The 24,958-nt window shown below is 52.7% G+C and overlaps 7 protein-coding genes across 7 annotated transcripts; 4 read left to right on the top strand and 3 right to left on the bottom strand.

The window, feature by feature from the left end:
* Positions 1-1,566: 1,566 nt before the first annotated feature.
* PpBr36_07823 (uncharacterized protein) lies at positions 1,567-4,843 on the top strand (the record flags this gene model as incomplete). Its single annotated transcript, XM_029894957.1, has 4 exons — positions 1,567-1,575; positions 1,647-1,760; positions 1,860-2,806; positions 2,863-4,843. 4 exons carry the CDS (start codon positions 1,567-1,569, stop codon positions 4,841-4,843), a joined length of 3,051 nt encoding a protein of 1,016 aa, XP_029748919.1.
* Positions 4,844-5,506: 663 nt separating this feature from the next.
* PpBr36_07822 (uncharacterized protein) lies at positions 5,507-6,561 on the top strand (the record flags this gene model as incomplete). Its single annotated transcript, XM_029894956.1, has 2 exons — positions 5,507-5,850; positions 5,937-6,561. Coding segments are annotated over 2 exons (969 nt in total), but the record flags the coding sequence as incomplete, so codon positions are not given.
* Positions 6,562-11,119: 4,558 nt separating this feature from the next.
* Positions 11,120-13,612, top strand: PpBr36_07821 (uncharacterized protein; the record flags this gene model as incomplete). The annotated part of the gene is made up of 4 exons (XM_029894955.1): positions 11,120-11,147; positions 11,250-12,003; positions 12,062-12,503; positions 12,572-13,612. 4 exons carry the CDS (start codon positions 11,120-11,122, stop codon positions 13,610-13,612), a joined length of 2,265 nt encoding a protein of 754 aa, XP_029748917.1.
* Positions 13,613-14,838: 1,226 nt separating this feature from the next.
* Positions 14,839-15,333, bottom strand: PpBr36_07820 (uncharacterized protein; the record flags this gene model as incomplete). Its single annotated transcript, XM_029894954.1, has 2 exons — positions 14,839-15,021; positions 15,103-15,333. 2 exons carry the CDS (start codon positions 15,331-15,333, stop codon positions 14,839-14,841), a joined length of 414 nt encoding a protein of 137 aa, XP_029748918.1.
* Positions 15,334-18,693: 3,360 nt separating this feature from the next.
* PpBr36_07819 (uncharacterized protein) lies at positions 18,694-20,635 on the bottom strand (the record flags this gene model as incomplete). Its single annotated transcript, XM_029894953.1, has 2 exons — positions 18,694-20,419; positions 20,532-20,635. Coding segments are annotated over 2 exons (1,830 nt in total), but the record flags the coding sequence as incomplete, so codon positions are not given.
* Positions 20,636-21,547: 912 nt separating this feature from the next.
* Positions 21,548-22,741, top strand: PpBr36_07818 (uncharacterized protein; the record flags this gene model as incomplete). Its single annotated transcript, XM_029894952.1, has 2 exons — positions 21,548-21,591; positions 21,673-22,741. The coding sequence occupies 2 exons, from the start codon at positions 21,548-21,550 to the stop codon at positions 22,739-22,741; spliced, it is 1,113 nt and encodes a 370-aa protein (XP_029748373.1).
* Positions 22,742-23,132: 391 nt separating this feature from the next.
* Positions 23,133-24,425, bottom strand: PpBr36_07817 (uncharacterized protein; the record flags this gene model as incomplete). The annotated part of the gene is made up of 2 exons (XM_029894951.1): positions 23,133-23,937; positions 24,055-24,425. The coding sequence occupies 2 exons, from the start codon at positions 24,423-24,425 to the stop codon at positions 23,133-23,135; spliced, it is 1,176 nt and encodes a 391-aa protein (XP_029748372.1).
* Positions 24,426-24,958: the final 533 nt, after the last annotated feature.

Genomic DNA, 24,958 nt, shown 5'->3' with positions numbered 1-24,958 from the left:
AGGATTCAACGCAGGAGATCAGTGCAAACCAACTTTTCAGTATACCCAAAATGTGAAAAGAGGGCTGAAAGAGGAGAAAAGAGAAGACGGGAGTGACGGAGCACAAATACGGCGGCCAAGTGGAATTAAAGGGACGCAAAAGGGCGCCCAGAGATCGGTAGCACATGTCTGCACTCTACTCTGTATCTCGTCGACGCCCACCTTTCCAGGCCTGATATTGGATGATACCGAAGCGCGGGGCGCGTACCTCGCGGACCACACGAGCTTCCCCTGCAGACCACCCCTACCTCGAGTTCGCACGCCACTTCTGGGACATGATTGGTCGTAGGGTCCCAGGCCTAGCCCCAATCGCAGATCGGGCTTGGGCACGAGAGCAATCAAACGAAAAGCCGCCATTTCTTGTCTTGACGAGGGTCGAGTTCATTGTCAAGGTGGCTTTCTTCCATTCTGGCGAACCACGACGATGAAAGCACGCGGCAAACGGGGCCAAGTTCATTCAAGGCCCATCTCCAGGGTGCCACTCGATGACTCTTTTCCTGTGCAGCGGTGTACAAATAATGCCTGCTCCCTGGGCAGAAAACTGCAAATACTTTGCACGCAAAGCATAGGCGCAGGGGAGGGATATACTAACGCAGGAGCAATTTTGCCAGCATCGTGGAGCTCTTGTGCTTTTTCGCTGCAGTTAGCCGCCGATGGTGACTCAAAGCTGCGGGGGCGTTCTTGGTGCGGCAGGGAACATCCACTAAAAGGCTTGCTGGCAGTACATACTACTGGGTATTATAGTAGCGCATATGCAACATGCCGGGCTCCATCTTGTGGTAGAACCAAACGACGGGACATGGGTTTGTACAGCCAGTTCGTTTACCGTAGTTTAAATGGAGTACCTTTGTGGCTGCACGGATGGATTTGGTCCATTGTTCTTGGGCATGGTGCGGTACGGAATAACATCCGGTTTGCTGATGGACGGTTTTCATTCGAATGTAAATTTACCTCGTGGGATTTGGACGATTGTTCGGATGCTTGAAAGAATTTTCTTTGAATCGAGCGCAAAGTCGAGATTCTTGGACTCGATGATCAAACTTAAGTCAATTGAGCAAATGATTAATGTAGCAAAGGAAGAGAGTTTGGTTGAATGCAAAAATAAACATCAATTTTGTGCCATTCTGGCATCAACCTCTTCCAAGTCAGGCTGGTTTCACGCCGTTGGTTTTTTGTTTTAGTTAATTGTGTGGGAATACTTGGATGATGGCTGGAATTCACGAAATGAATGAAATGCAATACGATACGATACAAGCACCAAACCCCACCCCGCCCGGAGCTTTCCCGTCAGTTATCGACGGCGCAAGTGACAACTGAAAGCGGGGCCAATTTAACATTCCGGTCCGGTGGATGCCCGGCTCAGCCTGGAAGCCCGAAACACTTTAGATTCATGCGCTAGCTTTTACCACTAAGCATTTGTCGCAACATCACTTTCGCAGGCTCTCACAGTTAATTCCCGAAGCTTGTCCTCCTGGCACATATTCTTGAAGGAGCATTGAGCGCGATGCTGCCGGTAGCCTCGTCACAATGGATTTCGTAAGTTGCAGCAGCCAAGAACAAATCCTTCCCAGGAGTTGTGAGTACCTCAATGGCTGACATCTACTTAGTGGTCACGACTGCTAGCACACACCCCGCTGTCTACGAACAGCCCGAGGCGAGACCAAGCCAGTGACCCCATCCGGCGACTTCATCGATTCGAGAAGGAATATGGGCAGATGCTGGTATACTCCATCCATACACTGACTCCCTCCAAAAATACACCGCCCTTCATGTTGAGCTTGCCCAGGGGTATTGACAGACTATTTATCTCGACTATATAGCAAATATGGAGGAATACTCCCAACTTATCTCGAGATGACGAGGCCGCAGAGGCCATAGAGCTCCGCCTACAGCAGCTCACCAACATCCTTGCCGACGAGACGCGACGCCCGCTCCCGCATCCGTGTATATCTTTTGCCGCCTCCAAGCAGATCTATGTGCCCATCGCCAAGATCGCTACCACCTCATACAGCGAATGGATCGTAAGGGAAGCCGTGCAGTTCTTCGCCACACTGATCGAGAGCGAGGAGGAGGCCTTTTACGAGAGCGATGCTTTTGCTACGAGCTTGACCAATCTCTTGGTCCGCATCACCGGTCCAAACAGTGTTCCGCTTGCTTCAGATACAGAAATAAGAATTGTGGAGCTGGCCTTCAACATTACCACCAAGATACGATTAGACCCGGATACAGTGCTGCCTGCTTGGTTCAAGTCACAGTTACCAGAGCGGTCACAGCGGCAGCAAGGAACGGCAGAGGACAGCCACGAGAAGTTTGCGGGGAGAACTCAGAAGCAAGACTTTCCACTCTTTTACCTCTTGGTTGACTACATCCACGTCGAAGGCAAGGTGGGAGACTTTGCGCGGACTGGATTGCTTTACATCATAGAATCGGCCTCGAGCTCCGTTGCGCTGGAGCAATGGATTGTAGAGAGCGACCTTTCAACCCTTATGGCCACGGGACTGGGCGCGCTGTATAGCCAGCTGAGCCGTAAGCTAGTCGTGGACCACCCAGCAGATTGCTTGCCCCCAATCCTTGCGCTCTCCGACTATCAGCATCCGAGGTCAACTTATGAGATTGTCAGCTCTTGCTCGTCAGAGTTTCAAGCCCATCTCGATACATTTCTATCACACCTGCTCTTCTGGCAGGATGTCCTCAACCACTGCAGATCGGTCGAGGTCAAAAGCACACTTTTGGAGCATTTTCAGGTCATTTTTCTTCAGCAGTTATTGTAGGTCACATGCCATCCCATCCTCGGCATTATTCCCGACTAACGTCAACCGCCAGATACCCTTCCCTTCTCGAGTCATCGGATCTAGATGGCGGCTCGTCTGTCGCCGTGCTCACCTACCTTCGCCGTATTCTCGAATCTTTAGATCACCCCGACATGATTAATCTAATCCTCCACTATCTCCTGGCTCTTCCCGATGCCTTGGGTACGAGCAAGGTGGCCTCCGAACCTGGCACCGTCAGCGCAGCGCGCAAGCGCAAGTCCATGGATCTGGCTACCATGCTGGCCGCGCAGGTCGAGGAAGCAGCCGACCCGCTTCTATACAATCTGGTCGATTTGATGCTTGCCTGTCTGCGATCACACAGCCACCAGACGATCCACGTGACATTACAGTTGGTATCTGCCATCCTCCGCCGTCACCATCGCTATGCAACGGCAACGCTGCTGCGCACTGAACCCGTCTTCTCTACAACACCGCAAAGAACGGTGGGTGCGCACAAGCAGGAAGTCGATTTCTTCATGTCTCTTGCTGGAGGCATCGGAGGACAGGACAACTTTGACGCAGTCTACGAAGATGTTTTGCGCGATACGGTCATCAGGCTTGAGAGCCATCCCTGTTCACTGAAGCTTGTTGCGCCAAAAACGTCGACAAATAACCACGACCTACCTGCGATCCCTTCAGATAGTTTGCCTGGAGCACCACAGGATGTGCAAAAGCACACCATTCGACCAGACGACCCGTTATTAAACGGAATTCTAGATTTGTTGGAGACTTTCTTCATTAACCCCGTCGAAACCAATCTCTCAGCCACGGATGTTTTGTTTGATCTTGCGGTCTGCGGATTTACATGTGCCGAAGGATGGTTACTGCGGCATCCAGACGCCTACAAGTACGACCAGAACGATGACGACGACTTGGAGGTAATGCAGGACGGCGACAAGCCGCCTCTTGATCCCGAATCGGCCGAATTTGCAGAGAAGGAGCGCCAAAGAAGCATGCGCCATTGTCGTCGCCGCCCAAAGTGGAGCCCTAACAGCCTGCCCCGGCTCATGTCAACTCTACAAATGCTAGCAGACCAGGTGGAGGCCTACCGGGAGAGCATTCCTCGATTTGATGAGCTCTTACAACAACGCCGCGAGGCATTCCAGACGGCTGATGCATCAGGCGCTTCTGTACCGCAACAACCCACAGTCCTGAATCGGTCCAACAGCGGTGCGAAGACACCCATGACGCCACGGCCTTCCCAACAACGTGCCAGCAGCGCAGAGAGGCCTTCTGCTCTAGAAGGCTTCGCGCAGCGCATCATGGCGGAGCTGGGCAGCCCCAGCAGTAGGAGTGCAAGCCCCAGGGGGCGCAAAGAAAGTATTATGCGGGGTCTGACAGGGTCGCCAACCCCGGACTCACAGCAAGAGAGACACCAGCAGCAGAATGGCGGAATGTCAGGCGGGTACGGCGCGGCCACGCCTACGAGCAGACAAGTATGCGTGGTGCCGCCAAGGGAGTTTCCAGTGAATTATGAAGGCGTGGGTACGCCGAGGAGCGGTGCATACCAGGCAAACACGCCTGCGTTCTCCGCGACGACTGACCCTGCCGTCGCCAGCCAGATTGAGGCTTTCCGGGCTGTGGATCAGCAAATTTTAGCGAGGAGAGTCACACTAGCAATCGTTCCCGGCAAAGGCAGAACCGGCGGGGTCGCCCCTATCCCACTGGATTTCGGGGCGAAGGCTGGCGCGCCACCACCGCAAGGGGTAGTGCCTGGTGAAGAGAATGATGAGGATGAGGAGCGCCAGTTGGAGCATGGACAACGGAACATGGCGCCTTCGCCGGATTCGGACGGCGCCTCTGAATCGAGACGACAAGAGGAGGATGAAGCGGACGCAGAAGAGGCCACTAGGGTTGCGGAAGAGGAAGCTGCCAAGACAGTATCGGTGTCACACGTACTCACCAACGTGCTGGTATTGCAGGCTTTCCTGTTTGAGTTGTCCAGTCTGGTGCAGGTGAGGGCAGGACTTTTCGACGAGGTGAAGTTCGTCTGAATTCCTGGTCGGGGTAAGACCTCTGTTTGCTTCAATTAGACGATAGACAGATCTCCATTCTATGGGTACGTGGGTAGCATTTGGTGGAGTTCGTTTCATAGCTAGCGTGCGCGTCATTGCTGTTTCGATCGACCTTGGTGCCGAGTACTTGGTTTACAGGACCACAATGAACTCAATGGTAAACATTCAAACTCAAGTTTTTTAGGTTGAGGAATTTCTTAAGTATCAATGTTTGTGAAAGTGAGACCACCGAGTAAAGTCGCGATTGAGTGAAGACAATAAAGTCATTGTACATTCAATATTCAATTCCCTAGGCAACCAAGCACCCAGTATCAGCACTGCTTCAGCTTAGCAGCTCACCCGATCTAAATCGCCAAGCGGAAGTGGGACCCGGGGAAGCTATGGTAGAGCTGACCAATTAAACAGCTTGAAACCCCCCATGCTCGGGTGGTTGAGTGGAGAGCTGACCGGCCAAGAGCGGCGTATGGAGGCATCCGACCCCTAACAAACCCTGGAACATCACCTGCACCGTCGTTGTCGGAACCTCAAACTCCCTCAATCATCCAACCTTTACTCTTTATCAAAAGTCATCCTCCACAATCCCATTCATCATTCGAATCACTCGTATCACAACTTGCACAAAAACAAGATACTTGCTCAGTCGCAAGCAATACGATGGCACCACAACAGTCCATTCGGGCTCTGCTCGCCTACGCGGGCAACATCTTCTCCCAAGTCCCACTCGGTGGAATCGCGAACCCATTCGACTCCGGCTCGGCAGTTGTCGGAAACACCGGCAGCCAGCAACAGCAATGTCACTACTCACCGCTCACCGGCGCACCAGCCTGTCCGATCGATGGCCCCATGTCGTGTCACAACAACACGCCCGTCGTAGGCAACTCGTGCTGCTTTGTGCACCCTGGTGGTCAGTTGATGTTGACCCAGTTCTGGGACCAGGACATTCACGAAGGAGGTTCTGATGAGGACTGGACGATCCATGGGTTGTGGTATGTGTCTCTTATTCCCCCAATCCTAGTTTACGTTTTGATAAGCAAACAAGTTCCCTGTAGCTAATGTCCGGTTTCGGAATCAGGCCGGATCTGTGCAACGGCGGCTATGAGCAGTTCTGCAACATTGCGCCGCAGTACAGGAACATCACGGAAATCCTCCACGCTCACGGGCAGGCGGATCTCGTCTCCTTCATGAACCGATACTGGGTCGCGGACCGGGGCACCAATGACCATCTGTGGGAGCACGAGTGGAACAAGCACGGGACGTGCATCAACACGCTCGCGCCGGCATGCTACTCGACACCATCCTCATCGTCGTGCAGCAGCACGGCGGCGGCGGTAGCAAGCCCTGGCGAGATGGCGGTGGTGGATTACTTCACCCGCGCGGTCGCGCTCTTCAAGACGCTCGACACGTACACGGCGCTGGAGCGCGCCGGCATCGTGCCGCACGCCCGCAAGCGCTACCCGCTTGTCGACGTGCAAAAAGCGTTGGCCGAGTACCTGGGCGGTGGCAAGGTGGCGCTGCGGTGCAGGGGAGGCAACAGGCACAGGAAGGGCGACGTGCTCAACGAGGCCTGGTTCGTCTACTACGTCAAGGGCAGCCTGCAGACGGGAGAGTTTGTCCCCGCGCCCCCGACGGGCAGGGACGCGACCAACTGCGCGCCGTGGATCAAGTACCCGCCCAAGAGGAGACGTGGGGATCTGTGAGGAAGGTGAGGTGAGGTACTAGTAGACTGTACTGTACGTGTTACGGTGGAGACGTTTGGGTTTTGGCTTTTGGGTTTGAGAAGGATCTACAGTGTTCGTGTATCATGTTGTGGAGGATAGGATCTTGGCATGTTGGGATGGCGTTTTTGTGTCCCTTGTTTTATCATTTTGATCTCATCATTTAGCTTAGTTAGACACAGACTGTTAATTGGAATTACCTATCATTTACTAAGGCGGTTGCGCTACGCCTTACCTTTCAGGCAGCTCAGATCCATCTGCTGTGTCCTCATTTTGTTTGTTGACACGCGCGTTGCAATCAATGAATCAGCTGTTGAGGAACAAGTCTCTGCAGTCCAGTCAGGTTCCGCATTGACCGGACCATCTATTCCGCGCTGTAGACGGAAGAACCCGTGAGTTTAGGGCAGGGGGCAGGGAACTAAAAAGTTCTAGTATATCATGCCACAGCAGCCACAAGATTGTCATGACTGCAAATTTGACCCGTTCCTTTCTGTTTTTTCCCCTGTTGTCTGCATGCATGGACTCATGGACCAGCACACTTGCCGCAGGGGTGTTCCCATCCACAACACATGTGCACATCCTGGGGATCCTGGGGACAGGGCTTCGGCCCAGTGATTTGACAAGGAAATTTACAAGGAGATTTACACAAGACCAACAAAATAAAATAAAACAATAGGGCACAAACGGCAAATCCCGCGTTTCNNCCCCCGCCTGGGCGCCTTAGTACTCGGCAGTTTTCCTCGTCAAATGTCGGCCGTCCTCGAGTATGAGGCTGGACTTGTGTGTTTTGTGCCGAGTAATTCTGGTGCGCGTCCACGGCAACCACCGGGATGCTGGATGCAGCAAGGCTAGGTTTTTTTTTTTTTTTTTAATTTCTCCTCCATGGTGAACTTCACGTGAGGGCGTTTAGGCTTCTTTTTTGGTTTGGTTTGTTGGTGCTCGATGTAAGTGGTCCCTTGGGTTCCACAAAGCGTAGAGTGGCTTTGCAACAATTATTACTAATGAAAAGTGCCTGAAACGACCGAGTTGGCAGAGCCCTGGGCAAGCGATGGAACGGCGCCAAACGAAGGCAGTGGCTCAACCGATCGATGTTTATGGACGTGATATTTACTCTAATTTATTTGGTCTATACCTACCTAGAGTTGATATTAGTCTGGATCCCCTTTAGGCAGCACCCTTTCGCGTCTAGGCCAGTCGGCACCGTCACATTTGGCACTAGTGAGGGATAGGGCAAATTGCCAACAGAACGAGTGACAGTCACCTGTTATTCTTCACTTGAAATGCATTGTATGTGTACACGGATGATGCCGCGTACTACCTTGTACTGAATATCTGCAGAGACCTGTGTTGCCTGGTTCCCCTTGCAATAAATCGACTTAGCAAGAAAGCACGCTTTGCGGTCGGGTTAGTTTTGTGCCACCCGACTCCTTACAGTGGCTTTCTCCTGGCTGTTTTGCACATGCTTTGCATAACTTGTCGGCAAGAAAACCGCCTTTCTCATTGCTTCTTGAATCTTTTCTTGCTTTTCTTTCTTTGCTCTCTGCCACCAAGGGCTCCTTCACACGTGCTCAGCTGTGCTGACCGAAAAGCTTAGCCCTCGGAGACCCCACCGCAACCTGCTGGTACGTACAGTAACAGTAGTGGACCGCAGAGAAAGACTACTGGTAAGGGGTAGCGCTTCTTTGTGAATAGCGGAAATGCTCCATACTTGGTTTTGCGCTCTCCATTTTCAGGGATGGAACGTTGTGCTTTGTGTGGGGCCTGGTGGGGCGGGCATGTTACACTCAGGCACAGACTTTGGGCAGGGATCGTTTTGTGCCTGGTTTTGGATGGAATTTCGGTGATGGTGCTGAGGATATCGAACGCAGTGCTCTGTTCGTCCAGCGGTTTGTTTCCTATTTATGTTTTTCAGCTTGGGTTTGGCCATGAAATGGCTGGTCAGATCGAGATTGGGACTGAGGCCCTCATTTGTCATCTCAATGCTGAGAACTCAATTTAATTGAATTTTTTTTTTTTCTACATTAACTGGGGTATGTGATTGCTTCGCAAATGCAACTGATCGAGGTCTTTGGGGGAAATCGGAAAGACGACGTAAAACTCCAACTTCCCAAAAGAATACCCGTATACAATACGATGTTTTGTGCAATGCGATTTCTTGGGACCTTTCCTTTGCATGATGTTTGCATCGTTCCGTGCCAGTTTTGGAACATTCGTTGGCTGGAGAAGAAATTCTACAGAGTTCGGATGCCATCTCCATTGGGCATATCGATCAGCAGACATGGCGAAACAAAACAACAAGACCCTGCCCATCAAGGGTTTTGACAAGACAAAAAAGGGGGTTTGTAACCGTCGATCGGTGCGTAGGGTCCAAGAAAGAAGTAACCTTCTGCAGAGCGAAGGATCGACAGGATAGTACCCTGAAGATGCATCAACCACTCATTCCAGCAGCGCCAGTACGGGCGGCGATCCCACGGCTTGCTCGGGTCATGTAGCCATACCCGCGCACTCCCAAAGCATCCAGATCTCGATCGACAGGTTTCTTTTCTGCGTGGCTTTGGGTCTGTCTGTCGCGTCATGTACTTTTACATCTTGAGCATTCTTCCACTGCGAGAAATACTAGAGCTAAATCAAAATAAGACAAGACAATAAGGAAAAAAAAAAAAACATAATACTCAACATTGAGAGAGAGAAAAAAAAATCGAGAGGTACAGAGGCAAATGCTGCTAGTGGCGCCTGTCTTATGGGTCTGGCAAGAAAACAGTGCCACTTCTCTTGGCCTGACACATGAGGCCTGCATCTTGCTGCCGTTACTACTACTTGGCAGTTAAGCTAGCTGAGCAAACTTGAGTAGTTCGCCTGCTACCTTAACATGTGGTTAGTAGACACAAGGCCAGGGGCACCACTGTTCTGTTACCCCTAGAAAAAAATTGTAATAGATTAAATGCGCATTGTTACGCCAGTTAGCTCAGGAGGGAGCACAAAGCCTAGTCCGACGATACAAAGATTGCCAGTGCTGTCTGGGTATTGTGAGAGAGCCCAAGGCGGCATGCCAGGTTAGCGGGTGCCAATGCAGGCGGGCCTGTTGAGCCCATGAAGACGATGCAGCTTGCTAGGGTGTGCCTTGCGCGGTAGTGCGGCTAGTTCATAAATTGGAAGCACCTGCTAAAAAGACGTTGACAGTCGAATGCAGGTTGGGATTTCAGCTGGTCAACTGGCAGCTGGAGGCGTGTGGCTTTTTGTTTTTGTGTGACGCGGAACGTGCGAACCAAACCAGCTCCCTTGGCTCAAGTCCGGGTACGGTACTGCCCCAAGGTGTGGAAATGAGGGGAGGGGGGAAAGGGTACATACTGTAGAATTGGTACTTTCCACCAGGAAAACCACACCAAATTTACGCCTTTTCAACGGCATCAATAACCCATACCAATCTCCATGCTATCCTCAATGAATCAGACGGATGTATCCGTACAGTAGATATGAGAGAGGAAAAAAAAAAGGAATAGGAGCGATATGGAAATACATGTCGTCTCATCCAATTTACAGTTGTGTCGTCTCATTGTCCCAGTCCCAATTCTTGCTTGCTAGGTACTGTACTGTACGCTGTATGCCATGCAGCATTTCTGCTGAAAATTGACCTGTTCCATCCGCCCATTCCCACACCTGTGCGTTGGATGACATCTCGTAGTTTGTTTTACAGCCTGTATAATTCTCAACTTCTTTTCCATGCCTGCCATCTCGTTTGCATGGAAGTGGCTTTCCCAAAACCTCAGCCCATCAAAACTGGCCAAATTCCGCTCCTGCCTGCCTGCCTGCCGGCGCCAACCCAGGCCAACCTACCTGCAAAGTACTTCTTCTTGTCATAACCTAACCTCAGGTCCGCGCACACCCTGCGCTAAACCCAAGTAAGGCGTGATTCTGACCCACCATCCACCTACCTGCCACTACCCACCCCGGGCATTTTCCGTGTTTTATTAACCAGACAGCCAGTCACATTTGTGCACCAGCCAGTCCCACGACCCGCTTTCCCATTTGTACTGTCTGCCTTTACCTCGCTTTTCCCACCTTTTGATTCCCACGTCTCCGCTTCTCATCCATCCCTCGACCATTTCCCTCGTCTTGTCCTATTTTTCCATACTCCGGCCCGAATACAGATCGCTAGAGAATCTGGAGTTCCCCCGCGAATTGCCTCGTCGCTCGTGCGCTTTTTCTTTATTCTTGATTGACCACAACTCTAATCGACACAAGGCCCGCCGCTCCTGGTACACAACAGTCTGAAGGCGATAGTCGGGAACCCTGCAATCCGGTTCGAGCGGGCAAAGACCTCCGATGTGCCTGATCTAGAGAAACGCGCGCGCAGCGACTCACGGTACAACCCGAAGGCTTTGCGTCCCATCTTCGACTCGACAACCACATTGACTAGGTGTGGGGTTCGAAGGACACGGGAACATCCAAGGCACTGATCGTTTTGGCCAGCAAGAAAGTTTTTCTGTGTATTATTTTTTTTTTGGTTGATTTGATCACACCACGAACAAAACAACCAAAAATGACGACTGCCGTAAAGAGGGCGTGTGGTAGGTTTCATGCAGAACCGTTGGCAAAATTGAGTTCGCCTGTTGTCCCTCTGGCCATTCAGATTACTGACCGTTGGAAAACCTTGGTAATGCACCCAACAGACGCCTGCCACCGTCGCAAAGTCAAATGCGACGGCATCAACCCGTGCAGAAACTGCTCGTCCGCCCAGCTTTCTTGCACCTACAATGCGATTCCCCAGAAAAAAGGCCCCAAGGGCTCGCGAGCCAAGGTCATCAGCGAACTTCGAGAAACGCAACGTCAGACAAGCCTGGCCACCAAAGTACATAATCGCCTCAATGGCGCCCCGAGTCCACCGGCAAGCCCGGCCCCGGCACCATCTCGTGGTCTCTTGACCAAGGACATGGTCAGCGCGTGCATCGAGTTCTACTTCGCCAACATGTTCTCCATCATTCCTATTCTGAACCGACAGCAAGTCGAACACGACCTTGGAGTATGGGAAACCGATCCTGAGACGTACAGCCTCATGACATCCCTTTGCGCCTTTATGATGCTCCAGCCCGGCATGTCAATGCCAGGCGGTGACCCTTATGGCCTGGATGCGCAGCCCGGGGCCAGCATTGTGTCAGCTCGCCTGCTTATGGAGGAGACATCCCGCGTGCGCCGACTCTACGATCATCTCGAGAAGCCGAGCCTCAACAGCGTCTGCACCAGCTACTTTCTTTTCGCGTGCCACTACGGCCTGGAGGAGCACGACAGGGCTTGGTATCATCTGCGCGACGCTTTGACCGTTACGCTCATGTTTGGCATGAACAAGGAGGAATCATACCTGACCGTAGACAACACTACTGCATCCCGGTGGAGGAGACTCTACTGGCTGCTCTACATGACAGAAAGGTGCGCCGAGCCGTTTCCAGCAAATCACATTGGTTCTGCATTACTGACTATCCAACAGGTCTTACGCTATACAACGCGGCCGCCCTCTGTCACTGCAGGCCACCATCAACTCTCCCACACTGGGAGATGGGCCGATGGATCCTTTCGGAACTCAACTTAGTGGTTTTTTGCTCATGATAACCATATTCCGGCAGTTTGACGACCAGTTCACGAATCTCTGGTGCAAGAGCAGGAACAACTGCTCGTCCAGCTATATCAACACACTCCATAAGAACTTCAACGAAGTGCTGCCGCATTATCTGAACAATGTTGACCCGCAGCTGGCCGATGCTCGAAACAACCAGGCTTGGCTCAAGCAACTTATTTGGCAGCTGAGCATGGCCAAGACCCAGAACGTTAGCGACACGACAGTGCAATATCCTGTGGATCTGCAGCGGGAGCTTGTGGCGATGACCGCAGCCTTCTCTACCCAGAACACGGAGTTGATAAACGCAGGTTTCGTAAGTCAACGACCTGAAGCAAAACATCGGGCTTGCTAGAAATTAGTATTCTAACGGACATTGTGTAGATTGAGAAACTTTGCGAAACCGCCTCGTCATTGATTGATGTCTTGACAGTCCAGCCTGCAACCCAAAACCCCTTTAGCCCGTTCAACCCCCGCGAGACTCTACAACAGATTTTCAACATCGTCGGAGTCATTCGAAAGGACGAGTCTAGGTTTTTGCCGCTGCTCCTCTGCAAGATGCACGAAGTGATACCTCGCCTCATCAGCCCGATGCTTCAGCACATGCCTGAAAACATGTGCAGCGTCGACATCTTCGATGGTTTTGGCAACGCAGGGATAGGCCAGCCTAGCACGATGCAAATGGATGATTTCGACTACAGATTCCCAGAGCCGTCGATCAAGACAGAACCCGGCACTTCTTCGGGCGCAAGCGTCCCGTCAGTCACAGATATGAACTCGCCATTCAGCAGTTCGCCGCCTGTGATATCTCCTCAGGTTGAGTACCCTCAGGGGATACCCCAGGAGTTCAATCCCATATCGGACATGATGAGCCCTGTTGGGCCTGGGCCACAACTGAATGGACCTGGAGGCATGGGATCGCACCAGACACAGCACCGCATGCAGCAGCCCCCACCACAGCAGCAGCATCATCAATTTACACCGACTTCGGCCCATAATCATCCGCCGAAGCCGACTATTCAAACAATGGGTCACAATATGTCTACTCATCATCAAAATGGCCTGCATGGCGGAATCAATCAGCCATCCAACATACCAGGCCAGCATCCACTACCGCAGCAGCCCCTCAGCAGTGCCGGTGTAAGAGGGCAGCAGCCATTCGGTCCTGCAGGATCATTGAATCATTCAATCATGCCGGGTGGGCCCGCCATGTTAATGCGGCCACAGCCACCACAACGGTCAAATAGCTTTGCAATGCCTCCCCCATCAAACAACACACAACTCAGGACTGTTGGGGACTTTCAAAATCTGCAGAGGACAAACTCTGATATGAGCGTCCTGACTAACTCAATGGGCGTACCCATGGGAGCTGGTGGCGGAGGTATGATGGCCGCTGAAATTGACTTTAACACGTTGTCGAGGTAGTACAGGTTGCTGGGGGGTCTCCTCGAAGCATTTTACCTCTTGGCAAAAATTCTGGTTCTTAATCACCTCCGAACTCCTCACCAACTCTTTCGGGTTCTTATACACGATACCCCCTTTTCCCAAACAAGCGTTATGTTGAATGGTTTTATTTTTTATTTTATTTTTTGTCATCTCTGTTTAACCTATATTCCCTTTGTCAGGTTGGTTATCTGGGTGGGTGAATTTGAGTTTGGGCGTCCAAGGGTATACGGTCTTGCGTCTCTTCTGCTTCTTGGTAGGTGGTTTTTTAAAAAAAAAAAGGATGCCTGTGAGGATAAGCTTCAAGTGTTTCAACTCGCCCTGTATAGTGGGACTTCAGGCTTTGGTCTTTCTTTTGTGAACATAACAATATCTGTTCCTGGTCGTGGTGTCATAGTCTTGGCCCATAATATCAGGATAGTGGAGAAGACTCTTTGAGAAGAGGTCAAGCAGACGGGGTAGACTCTTTCTTTTGTTGATTGCGAGGTGGTTGTGGTGGGGGAACCTGGGTTGAACTGACAGTTGGTTGATGAGATCCGTTAAGGGATTCGAGAGTATCTCGTAGAGGAGAGGTTAATTTTGGATATGGAAGAGACGGTACATAGCAGTCGGGTGGTTGATATACATCGACCTACTCTTGGCAGTGCCATGGATAAGTTGATCGATGGATTTATACAGATTAGGTTCGAATCGATTGACCGCCCAGTATATCACACTTTGCATGTTTATCCATTGCGTGAATCTTCGGTCTGTCTGCCTTGTTTCTGTTTGTCAGTCGAGGTCTGGAAATCTTGGTGGGTTAATTGTTGGAGCCCAGTTTAGGAATCAGGAGAGGAAGGTCGTGATTAATCACACTGCTGGCTAAAACTCCCAAACCAGGGACCAGATTCTATGTCAGACTCGGGAAGACTTGAAAGCATCCGGCGACTTTTCTCACACTCGGATACAGGTTACTGATAATAAAATTGGGTAGACATATTCGAGACTACAAACAAGCACGAAAAGATGAAGGGGAAGGAGAAAAAACCCCCTCAAAAGGCGATGGACATGATAATCGTTTATTCTCATTACCGTTAAATGTGGCTGTTTCCCACCCGACTATAAAACATTAAGATAATAACAAGAAAAAGCGCCTCCTTCCTAGACATGTTGAAGACGTCTTTTCTTGGCAGAGATCATTATATTTCCACTTGACATTCCCTCTTTTTTTACAGGCCGCAGGCGCTGAGAGCGACCTGCTGAGCCTGGGCCTCGACGCGGCCGAGGCCGACGGCCTGGCCGTTGGTCAGGTCATTCATGGCGGCGAGGCCAATGTTGAAGCCCGAGGCGCGGTCGATGGCGAGGACGTTGATGGACTTGCCGTTGTAGGTGAGCTGCCAGCAGGTGCCGCACTGTTGATTGTCACGTTAGTATTTTTTGTTTTGATAATCGTTGCTTTCAGCTAGGGAGGGGGGGGAGAATATTGCACGTACGTTGGGCGAGTTCCATCCGCCGACGGCTTCGGCTCCTCCAATGTAGGGGAAGTTGCGGATCTGGCCCTGAGTCTGCCAGCCGTACTTGCTAATGAGGCCGTTGGCGCCGTCGGAGCACGAGACCGAGGTCAGGGAGCGCGAGCCGTCGTCGAAGCCGGTGTCGAAGGAGACGCTGACGGCCTGGGCGGCGGCGGCCAGGGTGAAGATGGAGAGGATGTTGGAGAGCTGCATTTTTGCGGTTTGAGGGGGAGATGTGGTATTAAGATATTAAAGTTGAGGTTTTTTTATTATGTAGATGTTTGCTTGTTGAGCGAATGTAGGATATGTTGGAGCGAGAGGCTGATGATGTGATGGGAGGAATTGGACGTGGGAAAGACGACCTGCTCGGCTCTTTATATCCCTTTTTCATGATGATCATGTCGTGGGCCGGAATAAGAGGGGGGGAAAAAAAAGAGAAGCCCGTCCAAGACCCTGCTGCTGCTCGTGGTTCCATGTACATTGTTCGTATTCCTCCATCACGAACTGCACTTACATGTATCGGAACGGGTTATCCGTTTACGTGATCCTTGTTCCCGGGGCAAATTCAGGGAAAAAAAGAGCCGACAGGAAAAAAGGGGCAGAAGCTACTGTGGATCAAAGACAACTTGGTATGTACACGCGCTAGCTCCATCTGCATGAACACACTGGAAAGAAGATCAATTACGAAAGAGAAAATAAATAAAAGGCCCTGGATGAGGGTGTAGCAAGTAAAGTGACGCTCGAACAAAAAAGACACCCCATAGAAAGCATAGCACGTCAGGACATCAAGTAACAGAGCCGAGGGTAAGAGACGGAGGGCGATGCCAGGGTAGATCTAGAAGCACCCTAGCATGGCCAGCTACCTACCATTAGCAAACCAAAGGCCCAGCTTTCCTCTAGCAAGCACGGCTACTACGTTATGCCGTCATTTTTTTTCGGGTTGCTAGCAGAAAGCGTGTGGGGGAATGGGGCGAACGACACGACCCAAAAACAAAGACAGCAAGCAAATCGGCGACAAGGGGGCAAGGGCAGGACAGGGCGGGCATGGAGCCCAGGTGGTGTGTGCATGTGTGTATTATTGCCTGACTAGCAACGAAAGAAAAGGACGCGCAGTAGCTTGAGCTACCACTGTAGATGGATACTACGTCGGGTGGCATCAGTTAGCTGGGCAAACACGAAAGTATGCGATGCCAGACCGATTTTTGTCGTTTTCTTTCCCCAAAAGGGAGGGGAAGCATCATGTTCTACCAGAGTATATCGTAGTAGTGCAGATGCAGCTTGATAGAATATGGTTTGCTGTACCCGTCAAGCCGTCTTGCGCGGCCGTGTGGATTAAGCAAGGGCCGACCAGTCGGTGGAGGGTACAGTAGCAACAGGAGCAAGTCAATGATTTGGTTGTTGGACCCTTGCTGCAGAAAATTCCAGATAACAAAAAAGAATCAAGGGAACAAGAGAGAGAGAGGGAAACAACCAGAAACCCCGCAATTACGAATCGTCTTGGGATCGACAGAAGCAAGCCAGCAAGTGGTCTTTCCTACCTCGGCTGTTGCCAAAAACGGCGCTGCATATTCTGAGCCAACAGTTCAAAGATTTGAAAAAATCTCCAGCTATGGTGGAGACCGGGTATCGGAGGAAACCATCTTTGCCATCTCCAAGTTAACCTAGTCTAGTCAGACGAGAAAATGAGATCGTCGGTTCACTGCGATGCTGCGATTGCTGACTGACTCCCCTTTCTCTGCTCGTTCGTATTTTCCCACACCGCGCGGCTATAGCTGGGTCCATGTCCCCACTTCCGGCCAATCCCCCACTCAAAACAAGAACAATAGACAAAGGCCTCCACTAAAAGAGAAAAGGGCAGCGCTACCTTTTTCGACCCTGTGCCGAGAAGCGTGCCCGTGGCAACAACCTACTATTCCCCGGGTTTTTTTTTTTTTTTTTTTTTTTTTAATTATCAGGCTGAAAGAAGGTGGGATGGATGTAGGGATGAGCAAGAAAATGCTAATTACCTTCCTTGTCTTACTACTACCGTAGCTACAGAAACTTCTTGACCGACAGATTGACTGCATGTAACGACATCCCCCATGCATCCATCGTGTTGTATGCCGTAGCGCCTCACGCCAGTCTGTGCTTTTACAGACAGGTTATAGTTCACTACGACGGTCAGCTGTCAGCGAGGGAGTGTTGGTTCGCTCGCCTGGGTTAGCTCGAATGGATAGATCATCAACTGCAAGGCCTGATTTAGGAAATTTACTGACCCATGCAGCGGCCCTCTTTTTCTTTACCTTTCGTTCTCTCCCACCCGAGTTCGGCAGGCCACAGACTCATGGTGGGTGATACGAGCTTTTTTCTTATTTTGTTCCCCGCCCGTCAGCCGCGTGTACTACATCCAGCGAGGGAGGACAAAGCCTCGTGACATTATGAGCACGGAAATGTAGGGTCCCGCGTACGAGCCGCCGCCCCAGCATTGCCGGAGACGTAGATTTTGGCGCACCGTTTCGGCACTGATGCCACTTTTTTTTTCCTTTCTTTTCTTCTCTTGTTTGCTGCTAGATCGGGCAAAGTGCAAATGCCAGAATCCCCTCCGCGCAACAAACGTTTTTTTTTTGCCGCCGCCGCCGCCGCCGCTAATCACAAAAGAGCCGTTGCCTGTTCGCTCGGCCACGAGAAGAAGGTTAAAATCCAACCCCACACCCTTTTAAACAAAGCCGTTTTATGCAAGCAAACAGCCGTTAGCAGACCACGGGTAATAGTCGTTCGGGTTTTTATAGGAACTAGCGGCCAACAACAGTCGGCCGGCCATTTTCCCCAGAAGGTAATCCCAACACTACTGCTGCAACTCGTCGTTTACTACCACGCCAGCGATAAAACCCACGGGATTGGTCAAGTCGAGCCAGACGCCAAATGCTTAGCCACGGTTGTCTTTTTGTTTTAGTGCTAATACTCAAATGCCACTGCTTCCATGTTCTCTCGGGTTACTCGTTTGGCTAGTGGCAAGCTTGGAGTCATTGTACTTGATCGACTCGGCTCTCAGCTTCTTCCCGTCCGGCTTCTCAGGACTTTGTGCACTTGGCAACACGAGCTGAGGGATCGACAAGCTCAAACTGCGCCCATTCTCAGCAGCAGATGCCAAATTAGATGCATCGCCAAGATGACAAACATGCAGGATCCATATCCCCCATATTACATGCCATCTATGATCCACCGTTGGATGTGCTCATGACAAGATTACTAGATTAGACTAGACTAGATTGTCCGGCTTAGTTATTTGCCAGGCCAGAACACATTGAATAATACAGCATCACATCCATGAGGCATTTCTGGCAAGTCACAGGGTTACAAAATAACATGGGATCGATGGGTAAAAAGAACGATAAAGATAAATCTAGGTATATAGCCTCGCCTAAACAGATACAAAGTGATGGAAAGTGGTAGTTACAAACAAAATGAATCAAATAGCCCCTGAATAGATGCTCCTTTTGGAATTACCACCCCCTTTTTTTTTCCCCCAGAATAGTAACCGGCCTTGTCAGTTATGGTTCGCAAGGCCATTCTTCCCGGTTACAATATCCCAATTTACCGTGCGACCTTGTCCGTCACGCAACCACTGCTCGCGTCGCTCACCAGCGCCGCGTACTTGGCCAGCGTTCCCCTCGTCACCCTGCTTGGGGGAGCCTTCCACTCGGCGCGGCGCTCCGCCATAGTCTTGTCTGACACGTCCGTGTCGATCACCCGCTTCTCCGCATCGATCGTGATGGTGTCGCCGTCCCGAACCAGTGCGATAGGTCCACCCTCCATGGCCTCGGGCACCACGTGTCCAATGAGGAATCCGTGTGAACCGCCAGAGAAGCGTCCGTCCGTGATCAGGGCCACGTCCTTACCGAGCCCGGCACCCATGATGGCCGAGCTGGGCTTGAGCATCTCGGGCATGCCGGGACCACCCTTGGGGCCTTCGTAACGGATGATGACGACCGTCTTCTCACCCTTCTTGATTTCGCCCCGCTCCAGCGACTCGATAAAGTCGTCCTCGCAGTCGTAGCAGCGCGCCTTGCCGGTGAACTGAAGACCCTCCTTGCCTGTGATCTTACCGACAGAGCCACCGGGTGCGAGGCTACCGCGGAGGATCTGGATGTGGCCCGTGGCCTTGAGGGGGTTGCTGAGGGGACGGATGATGGGCTGGTCGGCCGGGAAGTCGGGGTACTTGTCCAAGTTCTCCTTCATGGTCTTGCCCGTGACGGTAACGCCAGAAGCATCGATAAGGCCCTCCTTGGCCAGGAAGCGCAGAAGAGAAGGCGTGCCGCCGATCTTGTGTACATCCTCCATGACGTATTTGCCCGACGGCTTGAGGTCTGCCAAAAGCGGTATCCGGTCGGACACGGCTTGGAAATCGTCGATGGTAAGCTTGACGCCGACCGCGTCGGCAACGGCAAGCAGGTGCAGGACGGCGTTGGTGCTTCCACCGAGAATGCTGACTACAACCATGGCGTTCTCGAATGCCTGCCTCGTCATGATGTCGCGGGGTCGGATGTCCTCGCGGAGGATGTTCTTGATGGCCTCGCCAACCTGGTCACACTCGGTCAGCTTGCTCGGGTGCTCTGCGGGGTTGCTGCTGCTTCCGGGCAAGCTCATGCCCAGAGTCTCGATGGCCGACGCCAAAGTGTTGGCGGTGTACATGCCACCGCATGCGCCGCCGCCCGGGCACGCGTTCCGGATGATGTCGAAACGTTGCTCCTCGGTGATCTCGCCGGTGAGGTACTGGCCGTAGGCCTGGAAGGCGCTGACGATGTCGATGGGCTCGCCCTTTTGGCTGCAACCGGGCTTGATGGTGCCGCCGTAGACGATCAAACTGGGGCGGTTGACGCGGCCGAGGGCGATGAGAACACCGGGCATGTTCTTGTCGCAGCCCGGGATGGAGATGTTGGCATCGTACCACTGGCCCTGCATGACGGTCTCGATGCTGTCGGCGATGATCTCACGGCTCTGCAGCGAGTAGCGCATGCCGGTGGTACCCATGCTGATGCCGTCCGAGACTCCAATGGTGTTGAAGCGCATGGGGACCAGGTTGGCGGCCTTGACGGAATCACGGATCCGCTCCGAGAGCTTAAGGATGTGCATGTTGCAGGGGTTGCCCTCGTACCAGACCGACGAGATGCCGACCTGCGGCTTGTTCATGTCCTCCTCGGTCAAGCCGGTAGCGTACAACATGGCTTGCGACGCACCCTGGGACTTGGGCTGTGTGATCTTGGCCGAAGTCTTGTTGAGCTGCTGCTCAGCGCGGCGGGAGCTTGTGGAGAAGAGGGCCCTGGTGACGTTGGAGGATATGTTAGTTTGCTAAGCGTCCGGATCAATAGGTGTAGTATAGGCCGTTTGACAGCTCGATGTCTGTATCAAAAAATGGCTGCGTGAAGACATACGCATGGCTCCTGGTGGCAGCCAGGGCCTTGGGCACCCTGGCGCGCAACAGGTTTGAGGACATCATGGCGATGGCGGCGCCGATGATGAAGGCAGCGGTCAAGTCCTAGGCAGGTACTTGGAAGTGTATGGTGATCTGGTCAATTGAGCTCCGTCTACAATCTCATTGTCTGCAAAAGACGCCCAAATGAAGCGGTGAGTCAATTCACTCGAATTTGCAAAAGAGGGAATATGTGGACTAAGATCACAGGGACAGTCACAGGGACAGCAGTTCTGATGGATTGAGTTCAATTGAAGCTCAAACAAAGCTCGCATTTTTTTTGGCCGATCGCGGAGCAGATCCTTGCAGCACTGGAACCAATTAGAAGCTTGGGATTAGCAGAAGCCCCTCAAGCGGGGCAGACACCCCTAACCCTTACCAAAAATGTGAACCTGGAGGGGTAGAAAGGAAGGAAGGACATGCAGGTCCTTGGCAACCTGAATGGACTTCAACTTGCTATTGAGTATCAGAGCATTAACTGGAAATGTTCAGGGAAGAAAATACCGACAACTGAAGAATATCAAGATCGATCCTGCTGAGTTTTGACCTCAGCATCAACCGACTTGTTCTTCCATTGTGAACCGCAGCATGAAAATGACGAATACAAGACCCCTCCCAGACGGCACTAAAGTATCGTAAAGAAATTGAATTGGATACGAAGCAGCCTATGACGAAGCCAAAGAGCTATGTTACAGCTGCTTCAGCTGCTCCACCGCGACGGCGAGAAAGCTCTGTCCGGCTTGGCATTACGGGCCAGGTCTCGGCACGTCATCCGAACGGGACGGTCATGAAAAAGGCGGCTCAAATCCACTTCAAAAACCCGTTGGCCAGAACACATAGCAGCTATAACTTGTACATATATACCCACCTCTTCTGAACATACACAAAATACACTTGGTCTTCCATTTCATCTTGTGTACTCTGTATATACATCAACCGGACTATCAGGAAACTAGTCTAGTAACTCTCATTTTCAACATGTCCGATCAAAAGAATTTCAACGTTGGAGTGGTTGGATATGGGTAAGTCAGGCGGCTCATAATAACGAGTCCCTCCACCGTTTATACTCCTCACAATTACTCACAGGAGAAAACCACTCTCAGCATGTCAGCCAAGGTCTTCCATATCCCATTCATCAAACTCACCCAAGGCCTTACGCTGCACTCCATCGTCCAGCGCAGCCCCAAACCCAACGACTCCGCCCCGCAGGACTACCCCGGCATTCACCATCACACGTCAGTCGACACCTTTTTGGCCGATCCGGCCCTGGATCTCGTCGTCATCTCCACGACGCCAGACACCCACTACGCCTTTGTCAAGCAGGCCCTCGAGGCCGGCAAGCACGTCCTGGTTGAGAAGCCGTTCGTGCCGACGTCGGCCGAGGCCGTCGAGCTCGCCGAGCTAGCCCGCACCCAGGGGAAGCTGCTGTGCGTGTACCAGAACCGCCGGTGGGACGGTGACTTTGTCACGCTCCGGCGGCTGCTCGAGGCCGGCGAGCTGGGCCGCATCTGGGAGTTCGAGACGCACTTTGACCGCCACCGCGCCGCGCACCCGACCAACTGGAAGGCCAGCATGACCATGTCGCAGGGCGGTGGCGTCGTCTACGACCTGGGCACCCACCTCGTCGACCAGGTCTACGTCCTCTTTGGCAAGCCCTCGGCCGTGAGCGCAAAGTTTGTCCGCCAGCGCGAGGGCCGCCTCGTCTCGGGCGTCGACGGCATCGAGGACGAGCCCGACAGCGTCAACGCCGTGCTGAGCTATGCCGATTCCGGGCTGCTGGTCCACGTGCGCATCGGGGTGCTGAGCGTCGAGGCCGAGCAGCCTAGGTTCTGGGTACGAGGCAGCCAGGGCACGTACCGCAAGACGGGGCTCGATACGCAGGAGGACCAGCTCAAGGCCGGCATGAAGGGCACCGAGAAGGAGTTTGGCAGGGACGAGAGGCCCGGAAGGCTGGCCAAGCTGTCTGATGACGGCAAGGCGCACGAGGTTGCGTATCCCAACATTGATCCGCCGGCTACGTACCTGCAGCTGTACAGGGGGCTTGCGGCTGCGCTGAGATCCGGCAAGGAAGAGGACTGCCCCGTGCCGGCGACCCAGGCGGCCGAGGTGTTGAAGATCATCGAGGCGATGCGGGAGAGTGCCAAGTCTGGAAGGGATGTGGTGCCTGCTTAGACGGGTGTTGACTACGTTTAATATCTTGGCAAAACAGATATATATATATATATCATTTTGTGGACAAGCTGGTCAGCATTCCATTTTAGTCGCTTGCATCCTTGGTCGGGTAGTGTTGCCTATTTAATGTGACCATATTGTCGCTGTTCCTTTATCATCGACGGCCAATTTGTTTTCTGGGCTACAGTTTCGACTTGGCTTACGACATGAGTTAGTTCAAAGTTGTGTATAAATAAAAATATACTGGTACGGGCTACTTGGGTTGGACCGGCTTTCTGGAAGATCAAGTACATTGTTAGTCGTGGCTTATATATATATATATATATATATATATATATATATATATATATATATCCCCCTCACAGCTCACCACAACAGACCAACTCGCGTCCTACTCAACCCAAGCAACGGCACTCAAGCCGTCCTCCTCACCGGCCCTACCCGGCGTCCCAACCACCAAGTTCGCCAGCACGCGGCCCAGCTTGCCGGTCTGGGCGTTCCTCTCCAAGATGACGACGTTACTCGACGTCTGGCCGCCGACCGCCAGCATGGTGCCGGCCTTGTTGGCCTGCATAGTGCGGGGGAAGAAGGCGCGCGAGTTGGAGGTCTCGACAAAGGTCAGCAGCCCGTCGGCCGGCGAGACCGAGTACAGCGCGATGGCGTCCTGCTGGGCGCCGAACGTCTTGTCGTTGCGGTTCGTCACGTACAGGTGGCGGCCGGCGACGAGCTGCACCGCCGCGGCCTTGGAGCCCGCCGGCGCCGTCCGGCCCGGCCCCACGGTGGAGATGGTCTGGGACCTGGTCAGGCTCAGACACCCGCCGCCGCCGGAGGGGTAGCCGACGCGGTAGGCGGCGACGGTGTTGGCGAGCTCGTTGACCACGTACAGGACCGTCGAGTTGCCAGAGGTCCAGAAGGTGCCGTGGCGGGGCCCGTCGCCGGCTCCGGTCTTGACGTCGGCGCACGACGTCAGCTGGCCAGAGGCCGAGTCGATGGAGAAGACGCGGATTAGGTCGGCGCCGAGATCGCCGGTCAGCAGGAAGCGGCCGGTAGGGTCGGTGAAGGCAGAGTGCGGATGCGGCTTGTTCTGGCGGGACGGGACCGGGCCGGAGCCGGACATGGTCCAGGGCCCGAGCTTCTGGAGCGGTTGGGAGGAGGATGTGATGGGCAGCTTGTATGTCCATATGCCCGAGTTTTCGCTAGTTTGGGGGATTGCAACGTTAGCCGTCATGAAACAGAAGAGATGGGCTATGGTTGGCGTGAAAAAAAAAAAAAAAAAAAGAAGAAAAAAAGAAAAAGAATTACAAAAGACATACTATTGAACTACAGCAATGAACCCCTTGCCATCTGCACCCCCGTACAAGCCACTGTGCACCTCGCCATTGCTCCTCGCAGCAGCCGTCTGCGTCAGGGTTCCGTCGGCAGAGACACTGAGCGCGGTGATGGTCGGGGCAACCCAGCCGGCCTCGTCGTTGACGTAGACGGTGCGGGTATCGTTGTCATATGTCACCCACGCCGGCCACGTCCCACCGGCCTTGAGCGTCTGCTTGATCGCCAACTGCGAGCCCGAGAAGTCTAGCGAGTAGACGTTGCCATTGAAATGGGACACGACGAGGTTGGACTGCGCCGCGGTCGTCGCAACCAGTACGGAAAGGCTCAAGGCCAGAGACTGAAGTGAGGCCAGCATTGTTCTCTCCGTTTCTGGGCGGCTTGTCTAGGATGTTTGGCAGAGGAGGGAAAAAAAGAGAGGAAAATAAAAACAAAACGGAGGCGGGTGTCAGTCACATTTAAAGCAAAGTTTTCTAATGATTCGAGGCACCAAGCTGGCCTTTTACACCTTGAGCGCGCATCGCCACCGTCGGCGGAAGCAAATATACGCACAACCCATCAAGATGCGGATCGGCACAGATGTCTTCTCTACCCGAAACCAGAGAAATGAACCGCCTTTGATCAGGTGTGGAGTCATGTTGCTGCTATACCGACGACAAGTTAACAAAGTTTAGGTGAGTGGGATGTGGGGGCCGGCCAACTACAGGCGGAGAAATAGCACTCGAGTCTGGCTTTTCAGACTCCGACTTCCCCAATTGGGCATCTTGGAGATTGAAGATCCGGGGGTGGGAGCGGCTGCGACGCAGGGGTTTCGTTGCTTTCCCCAACCGCGGTGGTTAAATGCGGATCGTGGAGGAGTTTACCAGGGGTGTTTGTTGTGGCTGAGCATGA

Source organism: Pyricularia pennisetigena, chromosome 1, assembly GCF_004337985.1.
Source record: "Pyricularia pennisetigena strain Br36 chromosome 1, whole genome shotgun sequence".
NCBI lineage: Eukaryota > Fungi > Ascomycota > Sordariomycetes > Magnaporthales > Pyriculariaceae > Pyricularia > Pyricularia pennisetigena.
This window is presented reverse-complemented; position numbering and strand designations above follow the sequence as displayed.